The 16,252-nt window shown below is 47.5% G+C and overlaps 1 protein-coding gene across 14 annotated transcripts in view; it reads right to left on the bottom strand.

Moving 5' to 3' along the window:
* The window catches only part of cacna1c (calcium channel, voltage-dependent, L type, alpha 1C subunit), a 269,744-nt gene that overhangs the window by 21,471 nt on the left and 232,021 nt on the right, over positions 1 to 16,252 (bottom strand). For 11 of the 14 annotated variants that reach the window (XM_029114494.2, XM_029114487.2, XM_029114488.2 and 8 more), the window contains 17 exons: positions 15,974 to 16,175; positions 13,576 to 13,696; positions 12,884 to 12,998; positions 12,603 to 12,729; positions 11,960 to 12,053; positions 11,437 to 11,569; positions 9,936 to 10,065; positions 9,224 to 9,283; positions 8,989 to 9,095; positions 8,513 to 8,600; positions 7,881 to 7,988; positions 7,164 to 7,216; positions 6,869 to 7,015; positions 6,162 to 6,363; positions 5,419 to 5,577; positions 4,583 to 4,693; positions 1,977 to 2,060 (listed from right to left, as the gene is read on the bottom strand). In XM_029114494.2, coding sequence (XP_028970327.2) covers positions 1,977 to 2,060; positions 4,583 to 4,693; positions 5,419 to 5,577; positions 6,162 to 6,363; positions 6,869 to 7,015; positions 7,164 to 7,216; positions 7,881 to 7,988; positions 8,513 to 8,600; positions 8,989 to 9,095; positions 9,224 to 9,283; positions 9,936 to 10,065; positions 11,437 to 11,569; positions 11,960 to 12,053; positions 12,603 to 12,729; positions 12,884 to 12,998; positions 13,576 to 13,696; positions 15,974 to 16,175 — 2,041 coding nt within the window. Of the gene's footprint in view, positions 1 to 1,092; positions 1,177 to 1,976; positions 2,061 to 4,582; positions 4,694 to 5,418; positions 5,578 to 6,161; positions 6,364 to 6,868; positions 7,016 to 7,163; positions 7,217 to 7,880; positions 7,989 to 8,512; positions 8,601 to 8,988; positions 9,096 to 9,223; positions 9,284 to 9,935; positions 10,066 to 11,436; positions 11,570 to 11,959; positions 12,054 to 12,602; positions 12,730 to 12,883; positions 12,999 to 13,575; positions 13,697 to 15,973; positions 16,176 to 16,252 lie in introns of all 14 variants that reach the window. The other 3 variants (XM_029114490.2, XM_034287771.1, XM_029114493.2) reach the window with 2 other exon arrangements.

Here is a 16,252-nt window from a genome sequence, read left to right as displayed (position 1 = left end):
CATCTCGTGGTCAGACAGCTTCACTTTCAAAGAGGGGAAATCCACCCATCCTCAAGATAAGGTCAAGAGCATGTCAGAGTTAAAGGGAAAATCGGTGGTTTGACTAAATATACATAATGTATGCTATATAACAACACTAGAAGGAAATTATGAAATTTTGTCAGAGGCTAAAAAAGAGTACTAGTACTACCAACTACAAACCAATAATAGCAGCACATACTGTATTTAGCATATAACAAATAATCCAATCAATCTCAAAGTACAACTTTTGAGTAACTGAGTATTTAGAAAACATGCTTTGTTGTCACTGATCTAAAGCCAGGGGTTGTTGAACTACCAGATTGGATGCAGTGTCTTTCTTGACTTGTGAAAGATGGTTACTTCACTATTTTGTGTTGGAGACTTGAAAAATATAGGAAGTGGCCATGAGACAGAGTTTATAGACAAGCCTGAATCAACTACTGATCTGTCAAATGATATACATTCAGGCACGGGCAACAATGAGCTGGTAACTGAATTGTGGCCACTGACCTGATTAGTTACTAGGTCCAGCAAATATTATACAATAATATACAGCTAAGAAAAATGTTTTACTAATATGATTGGGTTATATCCTTGATTTAAAGAGTAAAAAAACTCTGTCAATTGTTCCTGTGTCTCATCATGGAGGGTCATGCCATTCAGCACAGACCAGATACAAATGTTATATTTAGGATCTCACAACAGCTACTGTTATATTCTGCTCATCTCTAGTTCATAGTACGAACAGGAACAGGACGTCTGGATGAAAAGTGACAGGTGGATATTCTGTTTATTCATGAAAATACCGTATATACTTATATTCTTTAGCACACAGCTAAAAGGCATTCATTGACAAATATATACTATTTACTCAGAGCTGAATATCACCTCTTTTTCAACCCTGCTATACAGTTTCAATCATGCCTTGGGGAACTGACATGTCCCCAATAGTGATGACAATATATATAAATATATATTCAAATAGGTGATGAATGTGAGAAATGACAATGCAATAGTCTCCATGGTGACGGTGGCAGGCAGGCAGGCAGGCTCAGCGGTGTGTCTACTTACGTTAACCTCAGTGATCGCTATGTCAACAACGCTACCCACAACTATTAGGGCATCAAATGTGTTCCATGCATCAACAAAATAATGCTGCATCAGGGGCCGGGGAAAAACACCAACAAGAAAAACAAACAGAACGGAAAGAAAAGAAAATGGAAAAGAAAGGAACGAACATAAAGAGAGAGGGAGGAGAAAAATAACAAAGACAGTTATATATGAACTTCTGGGATCAGAGGCAGGAAGGAAATTGGTTGAAAATCAAAAGACAGTTTGAAAACGCAAGGAAATAAAAGGAGCGAAATCCAAGATGATGTAGAGGAGCGGCAACCAGTCATGCTTGTCCATGTTGGAAAACAACATCAAGAAACAACAACAATAAACAACAATAACAACAATGAAATTACAACCAAAGCAATCAGAAAAAATATAGAATTATAGTTGGGTCTCTGGTTAGTTAGTGTCTTGTTAGTCAGATGTAAAAACCCTGGGACATGTCGTAGTCTTGCTTTAGAACCCTTTCAGCGCTCTGGAACCCTTTCAGCACTCTAGAACCCTTTCAGCACTCTAGAACCCTTTCAATACTCTATAACGCTTTCTGTACTCTAGAGCCATGGACCGCTGTTCTATGTACAGTGAAGAACGAGTGTGCACCTTTTCGTTTCACCACGTGACGCTTCGGGGGCTTCGAATGACAGCAGCCATCTTAAAATGAAGGATGGACGAAGAAAGAGGGGGAGCAGGAGAGGAGGGTGGGCTTTGGGGAAGGAAAGACACCAGAGAGCGGTGGTAGAGAAGACAATGACAGCCATAAAAAGAAAGACAAGAAAAGAAGGAGAGAGAGAGAGAGAAGGACAGAGCGAGTGTAGAGAAAGGGGTGGCGATGTACTTACGTTGATCTCACTCAGAATGACGTCTATTATGCTGCCAATTACGATGAGGAAGTCAAAAACATTCCAAGGATCACTAAAGTAACCCTACATAGGACAGGGGTGTGCAGGAGGAAGGGGTAAGAGAGGCAAGTTAGACAGGCATTATATGGGAAAAGGATCTCTTCAGCCCTTTACAAACTGTTTGGGGCGGCTTATTTCTTCTGACACTTTCTCCTTAGATCTTAAGTCAATCGAGCAACACAATGCAGCATCAGCATTAAAGGACTAAATCTTTTTTTTTATTAACGTGCAATCTGCAATTAAGCAAATATCTAAACTTGTTAGCCGTGGTGAAATTTGAATAACACAGAGGTGCACATATTAACATCTTACTAGGTTAAATGACCGCACTATACAGTTGAACTACTGCTCTTTCTCACATGCTCTTCTTTTACTTCCTGCCGGGAACTCTACTTCCTGTGTGATAAGGAAGTGAGGTCATAACGAAATATTGTGTTCTATGTTGTGTAGCAATATTTATTTATTCAATAGGTTATCATTAGCATTTTAATGAAATCTTGAACACATCATGATTATTGCCAGGGTCAATACGACTTCTGGTATGGCATAAATGATTTTAACCACTAGTTAGTTACACTTTCACTGTGCGTGGTAGTTAGTGACAAAGTAGCTATGTCTAAACGAGGGTTCATGCAGCTGCCTATAGCGGGATGGGAAAAGTGTGGAGCGTAAACACTTAGGAGGGGGAGGTTTTAACCAGGAAGACAACAATCCAGTATGAAGACTGCTAAACCCAGACGATAGAACTGCTCGGCTACTAACACTGCTGCCAGAAATCATACCGATATGAGAAAGACAGGGAGATCAAGTGTAAAAGCCCCTGTTAAGTTTCCTCGGACCCAACTATAATGAACTTAATGTCTCTAAAACATTTACATTATTTTAAAGCTAATGTTGCTATTGAATTTAATAGCTGAATTGGGAGCTATTTAGGATAGTTTAACGCTGGATTTGTCCTCTCCACCTATAGAAAAAGGTATTCATTATTATGCAACTGATCCTAGCTGTTTAAAGAGAGAAAATAGTTGTTAGACATGTAGGAGACCGAACCATGAGTTGCATATCGCTCTGGGTCTCTATCAGAGGACTTTGATGCATCAGTTAGAATGCTAAATAATGACAAAAAGAGATATGTTCCATGACTGACCAACCAAACGATTGACTAGCACGTCGTCTGCTTTCTGGACCCAGAGCGATTTGCAACAACGGTTCATCTTTCACAGGAAACGTAACAGCGACGTCATCGGAGACACACAGACTGCCCGGCCGTCCAGTTGGTGGCGGCAGACAGATGCAGGATGGTGCCGCGTGTGTCACTAAGTCCATCTGTCATAAACACAGAGGCGTTGCCAGGTAACCAGGATGAGAGGAAGTTTGGCTCAGTTGTAATAATGTATTTACAGTGTCCTTAATGCCACCCCGTCCACTTTTTAGTGCACTAAAACTGACCTGAGACCTGTGGAACAATTAGAGTCTTATGGGCCCTGTCCTAAGGTGCTGAATTATCCACTGGACAGGGTTCAGTCTGGGCTGCTAAGTCGATCCCACTGAGGAAGCCATCTGTTGTTGTTTAAACAGCGAGTCACCGATTTACCCGGCATAGGTGGCATTCTGATTGGACCAATAAACTCACCAGGTTACCAAGCAACGGGGTAAACAAGGAATAAAACAACATCCAAAACACCCCACAGGGACCACACTTTTTTATGTTCTACATTCAGCTCGTTTTCAATACAGGGGAACTGAGTATTAGCATAGTGGACAGTATTGACCAAATAACAGTGTAGCAGTAAAATGACAGTGTGGAAACTAATGACACTTGATTGCAAATGCGCCCAAATGAAGGCTCAGACTCCTGTTTGAGTGAAGAGACCCACTTGCACAGTGAGAAGGGTTTTGGAGAGAGGAGAGTACTTACTGAGGTGAGAGAAAATAACAGGTAGATAGAGACAGGGGAGCATAGGTGGAGAGGGAGTAAAAGACAGAGGGAGGTACAGAGGGAGGTAGAGAGGGAGGTGAAGGTAGAAATGGAGGTACAGAGGGAGGTAGAGAGGGAAGTGAAGGTAGAAATGGAGGTACAGAGGGAGGTAGAGAGAGAGGTGAAGGTAGAAATGGAGGTACAGAGGGAGGTAGAGGGAGGTGAAGGTAGAAATGGAGGTACAGAGGGAGGTAGAGGGAGGTGAAGGTAGAAATGGAGGTACAGAGGGAGGTAGAGAGGGAGGTGAAGGTAGAAATGGAGGTACAGAGGGAGGTAGAGAGGGAGGTGAAGGTAGAAATGGAGGTACAGAGGGAGGTAGAGAGGGAGGTGAAGGTAGAAATTGAGGTACAGAGGGAGGTAGAGAGGGAGGTGAAGGTAGAAATGGAGGTACAGAGGGAGGTGAAGGTAGAAATGGAGGTACAGAGGGAGGTAGAGAGGGAGGTGAAGGTGGAGTTAGAAACAGAAGAAGGGAGGGAGGAGGACAGGGGGGGAGCAGGACAGGGTGGGAGGAGGACAGGGGGAGAGCAGGACAGGGAGGGAGGAGGACAGGGGGGAGCAGGACACCTACCCGAGGTTTAAAGGCGATGAGTTTGAGGATCATCTCGACAGTGAAAAGACCGGTGAAGAGCATGTTGAGGATATTCATGGCATCGTTAAATGACTTGGTCTGGCCATGGTGCTGCAATACACACACACACACACAGACACACACACACACAGCCCCACACACACACACACACACACTTAATTCCCGCACCTGCATTTACATATATTTATTTGGTCGACACTTCCCTCAGGCCACATCCAAGTGGAAGCCTTGAAAGCAATGAGTGAAAACAACTGTTAGACTCAGGATCTACACCAGCAGTTCCTGGCAGCAGACCTGATGCACTAGCATTTGATTTCAAACGGCACATCGGGTGAAATCTCAGAGATATCGTAGGCTACACCTACAGTTCCCAGAGTCGTGTGTCTGTGTGTGTGCGTGTGTGTGTGTGGGCGGCAACGAAATTATTACCACTACATAAAAATATTACGATAGATTCTGGCTCACAATTAACAGTTTTATTACAGATAATATAGGTTTTCAACATCATCATGGGCGGCTCAGTGATTATCCAGAGTATAAATTCCTATTTTTAGTGGGCAGTCCCAGAGAACTTACGATGTTAGCCTACTGGCGTTACATTTATTAGATCCAGTATGTCAGTGAGGGAATGGGGAGAGGCCGTGTGCTACAATAGCCAGGCCAGATTCATTTTTCAAGACGCCGCGGTGTTTCTATCGCATTATAAAATGTGCCACCCCTGTGGCCTTGGTCTTACAGAATACACACGCACGCACCAACACAGAGACACGCACACACACACACACACTCACACACACACACCACAGAGTCCTTACCTGCATAGCCAGACAGATGGTGTTGAGCAGGATGAGTGTGAACATCAGGTACTCGAAGTAGGTGGAGTTGACTACGTACCACACCTTGTACTGGTACTGGTTCTTAGGGATGTATCTCCTTAACGGACGGGCCTTCAGGGCGTACTCCACACACTGACGCTGTGCCACACACACACACACACAGAGAACGCACACACATACACACACACACACACACACACACAGAGAACGCACACACATACACACACACACACACACAGAGAACGCACACACATACACACACACACACACACAGAACACATGCACACACATTTAAAATCAGCCTTATCTTTCATTTTACTATTGAATTTGGAGAGATATTTACAGCAATAAACAACATTTATTTGTTCATTTAACTTAATATTGGCAGGTCCCCCAGCCCACCCATATGGAGTTAATATTTAAAATACATATATTTTTAATGGAAAATATAAATAGCTAATGCACATACTGTGCATTAGTGAAATTAATGATTCAGCAAAAGTTTTAATTCTTCACAATTATTTTACATTCTTCCCATGTATAAATGTTTTCTATGGGTAGAACTCAAACAAGCCAAACTAAATAAGCCATGAGTGTGGCAGATAGGAACCAGGAAACCAGGAGAGGCCACTTGCCTGTACCAGGTCATGTACACCTTACAAACACCCCGCTGTACTGTATATCTTTTTGACCTTTGACATTAATGACCCCTAACCACTCACCTGGTTCTTGTCCAGCTCACAGTTCTTGTACTCCTGCTCTCCTTGCTCCTGAAAAGTGACAATGACGAAACCGACGAAGATGTTCATCATGAAGAAGGCGATGATGATGATGTAGATTATGAAGAAGATGGACACCACCACTCTGTAGTTGTAGACGGGGCCAAGGTCTTCCGAGTGGGAGTCTATAGCCCGGTACAGCAGCCTAAAGAGAGACACGGAAGGAGAGACAGAAAGAGAGATACAAGGAGGGAGAAGGAGAGGGAATGGAGAGGGGGAAAGAGGGATGGAAAGAGGGATAGATGGAGTGTGAGGAGAAAGATGGATGAATGCATGACAAGATGCAAGGTTGAAAACATATTGACTATAGGACCAAGTAAGATTGTGTGTGTGTGTGTAAATAAAAAAATATGTTTTTTTATTTCAGATTTAATAATTTCTCATTTTCTATCCTCATTGTCTCCTTGTCCATTTTTCTTAGTGGCCAAATTGTGATTATGGCCGTGGCTTGTTGTAGAAGATTCAATCAGGATGTGTCAATTTGCCAATTTGTTCTTCTACTTATTACTTAGCTTGCTCAACCAGGAAGTTTACCAATGAAAAAACCACAATTGAGCTGTGACGACAATCTGAAGCAACCCTCTGCGATGACCAGTGTGTGTGTGTGTGTGTGTGTGTGTGTGTGTGGTATGCTGCTGTGATGTACTCACGCTGGCCATCCTTCAAAGGTGGACACAGCGAACAGAGCCATCATCCCTTGGAGAACGTCGTCGAAGTTGAAGTCGCTGTTCTCCCAGGCCCGCAAAGATCTCTGAGGCTTCCCCACGTCACCATCCTTGTACATTATGTAGGAACCCCTGGGTGGAACAGACGCCCACTGTTGAAACCTTTCACCTTGCCCAGAGGTCCCTAATATTCTGGCCCAAATTGAGCCCACATCCACTTGCAGTGACCGCCTGGTTAAAGGCAGCCTGGTTGAGATGGAAGATGACCTGATGAACTCACCTGCACTCGGGCTCTGTAGACTTGGAACTGTCAGAGCAGTAGGAGAACTTTCCCTGAGAACAGAACAACAGCATTTCAGTCCCCGGTGTACTCAGATTACAGCAGCAGGTTGGCCGGCGGTTAGAGAGCTGGGTCGGTAACTGAAAGGTTGCCAGTTGGAATCCCAGAGAGGACAAGCTGAGAAATCTGTTGATATGCCCTTGAGGAAAGCAGTTGCTTCGGGCTGGTCGCTGATAAAGGCAGACCCTGGACATGACCCAACTCTCTAATGGAAGAGACTCACCGAAAACATCTGAAATATATACTGTCTGTACCTCTGTAAGTAATACTATCAGTACCTCTATAAGTAATACTATCAGTACCTCTATAAGTAATACTATCAGAACTTCTATAAGTAATACTATCAGTACCTCTATAAGTAATACTATCAGTACCTCTATAAGTAATACTATCAGTATCTATATAAGTAATATTATTAGAACCTCTACAAGTAATACTATCAGTACTTCTATATGTAATACTATCAGTACTTCTATATGTAATACTACTAAGAAATGTTCCCCTTTCTTCACTTCATCCTCCATATATACTTTATCCCTCCATCTCTCCATTTGTCTTTCATCACTCCATCTTTCTTTTCCACCTCCATTTCTCCTTCATCTCTCCTCCTCCGCCATCTTCCCTTGCTCTCTCCTCCAACTCTCCACCTGTTCCTACCTTGAAGAGCTGCACTCCGATGCAGGCGAACATGAACTGCAGAAGGGAGGTGACGATCACAATGTTTCCGATGGTTCGGATGGCCACAAACACACACTGGACCACGTGCTGCATAGGGAGAATCAACAGTCAATGTCCTTACCGCTTCTCAAGGCCACAACTTGTCAGCCGGTTTGGCCTGGGGTCTCTAAGTGAACCAGGTTGTCTGGATAGTGACCTGACATTCTCACTGTTTTATTTTTGGGCCTAAATGACATCTGTAAGGAATAAGCGTTGTAACAATATCTCCACTTTTTTCATTGTTTTTTACATCCATGTATTAATTGCTCATGTTCTTGGTTAATAATGTTAGAAAACCCATTTTGTTTGAAATCTGCTATATTAAATGCTAATAAATGTAGCTCAGTTCTGGAAAACACTGTGATGGGACATTAGAGGTCTGTGCTCATTACGAAAAACATGTGTATATATCTTTTTCAAATTTTCTTTCTATTAAGTCCAAACCATTCACAATGGTCCGAACGTCGGCCACGAACCACCATTAGAGAACCAGCGCCACTGATCTCAGCTGGCTCCGTCTAGGCTGTGGTTTGTGTGTGAGGAGACAAGAGGGAGCAAACAGTTGGACTCACTTTGAGGCCCTTGGCCCGGTTAATGGCCCTCAGAGGCCTCAGCACCCTGAGAACCCGGAGAATCTTCACCACGTTAATGGCACTGGACCTGAGCACAGACACACACAGAGGACGTTCAGCGCCGTTCAACCATGGAGCCACGCATCGGCTAGTGGTTCAGGGTTAATAAAACAGCACCTTCACATTCCCCACAGGGACGGAAGACTCAGTCAATTGGAAGTCAGTCAGTCAGTCAGTCAGTCAGTTGAAAAGCCACTCAGGCGGAAAGAAAGGCAGTCAGTCGGAAACACAGTCATTAAGAGTTAATAAGAAGTCACCCAGTTAGTCAGTCATAAGCGAATAAGATCTCTGTCGTATGAAATACCATTTCAACCGTCGCATGCACCGAATACAATAAGGTTTTGCCATGAAACGCTTACCTGCGAACCCCCCCCCCCCCCCCCCCAAAAAAGCGACAACAACGGAGATCAACTCACTGGATTCCTGAAGAGATGAGCGACACGCTGACAACCACCAGGTCCAGGATGTTGAAGTAGTTCCGACAGAACGAGCCCTTATGTATGAACGCCCCATACGCTGTCATCTACGGAGGTCAGAGTTCAAGGGTCGAGTGTCAAAGCCCACAAACCAGCGAGAGAGAGGACACTCACACGCATTAACGTGGTCTACCGCGCCCACGGGAGCCGTGAGCAGTGGGGGGGGGAGGCTTACCTTTAGAATGATCTCTATGGTGAAGAGGCCTGTGAAGACGTAGTCTGCATAGCCCAGGATCTGAAAGACATCACAGGGGCTCAGGTGAACGCCGCCACGCCGTGTTTTAGCGCCACCCGGAGGCATCCACACAATCAGTCAAAGGATGTGCACTACCCTGGTAACGAGGAGCTATTTGGGACGCGGGGCTACAGACGCACACGGAAGCTAGGACACTAGAGTGAATTATTCATCTAATTAAGTAGAAAAAGAAAAGAAGCAACAAGTAATGCATAGTTAAGTGTTATACATTGAGATTCATTAATCCACTTCAGGTTTTCAAGCGGAGCGGAAGAGAATGGCTAAAGCCTATTGAACCAGGGCTCTAATGGTGTATTTAAGCAGCAAAGAACTGCCTCCGCTGGCATGACAAACAAACACCACCCTGAAGGCTGTTTAAAGCAGGCAGAGTGTGAATGGGCGTGCGGGTTTCTGCGTGTGTTAGGGAGCGGGAGAGAAAGAAACAAAGAGTGTACAAGCGTGTTGCATGTGTGTGTGTGTGAGGGTGCAGCTGGATGTCTGTTTCTCTGCGCGTGTGTGTGTGCTTATGGTAGTTTGTGTGCGTGCGTGTGTGTGTGTGAACATGTGTGAGACACTTAAAGAGCGAGAGACAAAAGGAACAGCAAACAAGTGTGTGTGTGTGTGTGTGTGTATTTATTTACGCTTCACACACCTGGTTCCTAGGGGAGTTGTTCTTGACAGGGTCCTCTGCAGCCAAAGAGATGCTGCTCAAGAGGATGAAGAATAGGATGAGGTTGGTGAAGATGTTGTGGTTGACGATCTTATGGCACAGAACCCTGAATCTGGAGGGAGGGATGGAGGGAAAGAGAGAAAGGAAGAGAGGGAGGGATGGAGGGAAAGAGAGAAAGGAAGAGAGGGAGGGATGGAGGGAAGCACAGAGGGAGCGAGAGGAAAGGGGAGGGGTGAGAGGAGAGGGGGTGAGAGAGAGGGGAGGGGGTGAGAGATGGGAGGGGGTGAGAGAGAGGGGAGGGGGTGAGAGAGGGGAGGGGGTGAGAGAGAGGGGAGGGGGTGAGAGGAGAGGAGAGGGGGTGAGAGAGAGGGGAGGGGGTGAGAGAGAGGGGAGGTGGTGAGAGGAGAGGGAGGGGGTGAGAGAGAGGGGAGGGGGTGAGAGGAGAGGGGAGGGGTGAGAGGAGAGGGAGGGGGTGAGAGAGAGGGGAGGGGGTGAGAGAGAGGGAGAGGTGTTGGGAAGGGAGTGAGATATATCCATGATGTCATCAAGTATGTGTGTGTGTTTGTTTGAATGCACCTGTGTCTGAGTAAGTGTGCTTGTGAGAGTGTGTCTGTGTCTGGGTTAGTGTGTCTGTGCCTGTGTCTGGGTGAGTGTGTGAGTGTGTCTGTGTCTGGGTTAGTGTGTCTGTGCCTGTGTCTGGGTGAGTGTGTGAGTGTGTCTGTGTCTGGGTGAGTGTGTGAGTGTGTCTGTGTCTGGGTGAGTGTGTCTGTGTCTGGGTGAGTGTGTGAGTGTGTCTGTGTCTGGGTTAGTGTGTCTGTGTCTGGGTGAGTTTGTGTCTGGGTTAGTGTGTCTGTGTCTGGGTGAGTTTGTCTGTGTCTGGGTGAGTATGTCTGTGTCTGGGTGAGTGTGTCTGTGTCTGGGTGAGTTTGTCTGTGTCTGGGTGAGTATGTCTGTGTCTGGGTGAGTGTGTCTGTGTCTGGGTGAGTGTGTCTGTGTCTGTGTGTGGGTGAGTGTGTCTGTGTCTGGGTGAGTATGTCTGTGTCTGGGTGAGTTTGCCTGTGTCTGGGTGAGTATGTCTGGGTGAGTGTGTGAGTGTGTCTGTGTCTGGATGAGTGTGTCTGTGTCTGGGTGAGTGTGTGAGTGTGTCTGTGTCTGGGTGAGTGTGTCTGTGTCTGGGTGAGTGTGTCTGTGTCTAGGTGAGTGTGTCTGTGTCTGGGTGAGTTTGTCTGTGTCTGGGTGAGTATGTCTGGGTGAGTGTGTGAGTGTGTCTGTGTTAGTGTGTCTGTGTCTGGGTGAGTGTGTCTGTGTCTGTGTTAGTGTGTCTGTGTCTGGTTGAGTGTGTCTGTGTCTGGGTGAGTGTGTCTGTGTCTGGGTGAGTGTGTCTGTGTCTGGGTGAGTGTGTCTGTGTTAGTGTGTCTGTGTCTGGGCGAGTGTGTCTGTGTCTGGGTGAGTATGTAAGTGTGTCTGTGAGTCTGTCTCTTACTTATTGGTGTTGCTGAAGATGAAGAACGCCCGGGCCTCCGGCATGGGCACAGCCTTCTCCTTCAGCTGGATGTCTGACAGGGGGCGTGGCCGGGGACCCACCGGCATCTCAGGCTCCTCCTCGTCCTCCTCCCCTGCCGGGGCCACGTTTGAGGGAGGTGGAGTGGAGGGGAAAGCAAAGAGGAGGCAAGCGGAGATCGAAATGAAAATCTGTACAAATTACTTTCCTTTCGTTATCTCCCCCCACCCAAAACTCACGTGCACGCTCAGTTACCGGCAAAGCACAGGAGACCAAAGTTAAAGAGAACCAGAAAACTGAATGCTATGTGCTACACCTGTGTGTGTGTGTCTTAGTGACACTTTTATCTGCAGGAAAAAGGCTATTGTTAAGGTTAGGTTGAGGGTAAAACGTAGAGGGGGGTTGGGTTTAGGGGTTATGGACAATGTTTTGAAAAGGGATTATTATTGGTTTATTATTATTGGTTTATTATTATTGGTTCACCCCTTAGAAATCGTAATCTTACTTTTCAACACCGGTACTGTGGTACCTGGAAAATCATTGGCTGGATACGGGTTCTTTTCTTCATTCTCGTCCACTTGGTACTCGTCAATGTTAATCTGTCAACACAAAAAGGACAGAACGTGAGGGCACTTCCAACAGCAAAGACACGTCATCATGTACCAAAACCCAGAGGACACGAGGATCAAGGTGCCACCCCCAGAGGAAATGTGGATCAAGGTGCCCCCCCAGAGGACATGTGGATCAAAGTGCCCGCCCCAGAGGACATGTAGATCAAGGTGCCCCCCCAGAGGACTCGAGGATCAAGGTGCCCTCCCCAGAGGACATGTGGATCATGGTGGCCCCCCCAGAGGACATGTGGATCAAAGTGCCCGCCCCAGAGGACATGTAGATCAAGGTGCCCCCCCAGAGGACAAGTGGATCAAAGTGCCGCCCCAGAGGACATGTAGATCAAGGTGCCCCCCCAGAGGACAAGTGGATCAAAGTGCCCCCCCCCAGAGGACATGAGAATCAAGGCGACCCCTACAGAGGACACATGGATCAAGGTGCCCCCCCCAGAGGACACGAGGATCAAGGTGCCCCCCCCCCCCCAGAGGACACGAGGATCAAGGTGCCCCCCTCTTAGAGGACACGTGCAGGAGCCCCACCTTGGTGGCGTTGGTGGTCTCTCCATCGGAGGTGATGGACTTCAGTTCAATCTTCTCCTCTTTTTTCTCCTTTACCTCGATCATGGGAGGCTTTTCGTTGTCATGTCGTTTCTCTGGGCTAGCCGTTCTGTGTGGGAATACATCAGAACCTCTCAGGTATACAAACACACGCGAGGAGTGTGCGGGACACCCAGTTCCTGTCTATAAACGAGTTACTTCTGGAGACAACCCACTTTATGGACTTGTGAACACTCTCCGTTCTCTGTGGCACCCCAGATTACCGTGCAAGCTTCTTCCTCTCCTTCTCCTCCTCTTCCTCCTTCTGGGCAGAGGTTAGGCTCTCAGCATCAGCCAGGTTGTCCACGGCAATGGCCAAGAAGACATTTAGGAGAATGTCTGGTCAGGAATGTGGTGTAAAGGAAGCAAGGGAACAGGGATTACCAGGAACTAATGTCATTTCATGTTTCATGGAAGAGAAACCTTTCTTATAAAAAAGTAATGAGAACTAGTTGTTTAATTATTCCATGTCCTGACAATATTACTGCAATGCCAGAACAAACAAACACGACAAACTCACTTCGTCACTCAGGAATGTATTTTTCCAGTGTCTGAATGCAGCACTAATAATGCTAACTGATAGTTATCATGTTTCACTTTGGTTATAATATCTACAAAAAGAGAAATTATTCTGCTTTAATATATCATATAGTGCTTGATATTTAATATTTTATTTAGCTTTAGTGTTTTAATGTATAATATTATGTGACACAGTATAGTATCAAATAAACAGTGAATTGTCTTCTAATGGATGTTTGTTGTGGTAAAGGCCAACTGGTCTCCATGTGATATGACTGACCGATCAACAGGAAACAATATTGTCCTGCTTATTTTACTGCGTTTAGTAGGTTAACTGGCCTGGCCAGTGTCAGAAGCCAGGAAATTCACACATCTGAGATGGAATCTGGAAGGATACAGTTTCCACAGATGAAGAGGATGATGAAGTAGATGCAGACCAACATCCCTGGGAAGGAGGGTCCTCCGTACGCCATGATACCATCATACATCACAGAGTTCCAGTCCTCACCCGTCAGGATCTGACAGAACAGACAGGAGAACACACAGCCAGGAGGAGGAGAGGGACAGACAGGAGAACACACAGCCAGGAGGAGGACAGAACAGACAGGAGAACACACAGCCAGGAGGAGGAGAGGGACAGACAGGAGAACACACAGCCAGGAGGAGGAGAGGGACAGACAGGAGAACACACAGCCAGGAGGAGGACAGAACAGACAGGAGAACACACAGCCAGGAGGAGGAGAGGGACAGACAGGAGAACACACAGCCAGGAGGAGGAGAGGGACAGACAGGAGAACACACAGCCAGGAGGAGGACAGAACAGACAGGAGAACACACAGCCAGGAGGAGGAGAGGGACAGACAGGAGAACACACAGCCAGGAGGAGGAGAGGGACAGACAGGAGAACACACAGCCAGGAGGAGGACAGAACAGACAGGAGAACACACAGCCAGGAGGAGGAGAGGGACAGACAGGAGAACACACAGCCAGGAGGAGGAGAGGGACAGACAGGAGAACACACAGCCAGGAGGAGGAGAGGGACAGACAGGAGAACACACAGCCAGGAGGAGGAGAGGGACAGACAGGAGAACACACAGCCAGGAGGAGGACAGAACAGACAGGAGAACACACAGCCAGGAGGAGGACAGAACAGACAGGAGAACACACAGCCAGGAGGAGGAGAGGGACAGACAGGAGAACACACAGCCAGGAGGAGGACAGAACAGACAGGAGAACACACAGCCAGGAGGAGGAGAGGGACAGACAGGAGAACACACAGCCAGGAGGAGGACAGAACAGACAGGAGAACACACAGCCAGGAGGAGGAGAGGGACAGACAGGAGAACACACAGCCAGGAGGAGGAGAGGGACAGACAGGAGAACACACAGCCAGGAGGAGGACAGAACAGACAGGAGAACACACAGCCAGGAGGAGGACAGAACAGACAGGAGAACACACAGCCAGGAGGAGGAGAGGGACAGACAGGAGAACAGACAGGAGGAGAACACACAGCCAGGAGGAGGAGAGGGACAGACAGGAGAACACACAGCCAGGAGGAGGACAGAACAGACAGGAGAACACACAGCCAGGAGGAGGAGAGGGACAGACAGGAGAACACACAGCCAGGAGGAGGACAGAACAGACAGGAGAACACACAGCCAGGAGGAGGAGAGGGACAGACAGGAGAACACACAGCCAGGAGGAGGAGAGGGACAGACAGGAGAACACACAGCCAGGAGGAGGACAGAACAGACAGGAGAACACACAGCCAGGAGGAGGACAGAACAGACAGGAGAACACACAGCCAGGAGGAGGAGAGGGACAGACAGGAGAACAGACAGCCAGGAGGAGGACAGAACAGACAGGAGAACACACAGCCAGGAGGAGGAGAGGGACAGACAGGAGAACACACAGCCAGGAGGAGGACAGAACAGACAGGAGAACACACAGCCAGGAGGAGGAGAGGGACAGACAGGAGAACACACAGCCAGGAGGAGGAGAGGGACAGACAGGAGAACACACAGCCAGGAGGAGGACAGAACAGACAGGAGAACACACAGCCAGGAGGAGGACAGAACAGACAGGAGAACACACAGCCAGGAGGAGGAGAGGGACAGACAGGAGAACAGACAGGAGGAGAACACACAGCCAGGAGGAGGAGAGGGACAGACAGGAGAACACACAGCCAGGAGGAGGACAGAACAGACAGGAGAACACACAGCCAGGAGGAGGAGAGGGACAGACAGGAGAACACACAGCCAGGAGGAGGACAGAACAGACAGGAGAACACACAGCCAGGAGGAGGACAGAACAGACAGGAGAACACACAGCCAGGAGGAGGACAGAACAGACAGGAGAACACACAGCCAGGAGGAGGAGAGGGACAGACAGGAGAACACACAGCCAGGAGGAGGACAGAACAGACAGGAGAACACACAGCCAGGAGGAGGAGAGGGACAGACAGGAGAACACACAGCCAGGAGGAGGAGAGGGACAGACAGGAGAACAGACAGGAGGAGAACAGACAGGAGGAGAAGAGACAGTCAGGTGGAGGAGAGGGGCAGACAGGAGAACAGACAGGAGGAGAACAGACCGGGAACATACGATGAAGGAGAATTAGATCTTTAATGACTTGAGTGACATCACAGATTAACGCAATTTTGGCAACCAATTGAATCCACCCCGATGAGCACAAACTAACCACGAGAACAGAACAGACAACAGAACAGACAACAGAACAGACAACAGAACAGAAGAGACCGGGCCACCAACCACCTGGAATCTGCCTCCCTACCTGAAACACGGTGAGAAGTGACTGGGGAAAGTTATCGAAGGTTGACCGCCGCGTCTCATCAAAGTTGAACTTGCCTCCGAAGAGCTGCATGCCGAGCAGGCTGAAGATGATGATGAAGAGGAAGAGCAGCAGCAACAGGGAGGCGATTGAGCGAACGGAGTTGAGCAACGACGCCACCAGGTTGCTGAGGGAGTTCCAGTACCTGAGGAGAACAAACCGAGGAAGAGGAGGGATTCAAGAGAGGGAGAAAAAGGGAGGGCAAAACAGAGAATAACTTAG

This window comes from Esox lucius, chromosome 18, assembly GCF_011004845.1.
Source record: "Esox lucius isolate fEsoLuc1 chromosome 18, fEsoLuc1.pri, whole genome shotgun sequence".
In the NCBI taxonomy this organism is placed as follows: domain Eukaryota; kingdom Metazoa; phylum Chordata; class Actinopteri; order Esociformes; family Esocidae; genus Esox; species Esox lucius.
Note: the sequence above shows the minus strand (reverse complement) of the source record. Positions and strands in the feature narration are given on the sequence as shown.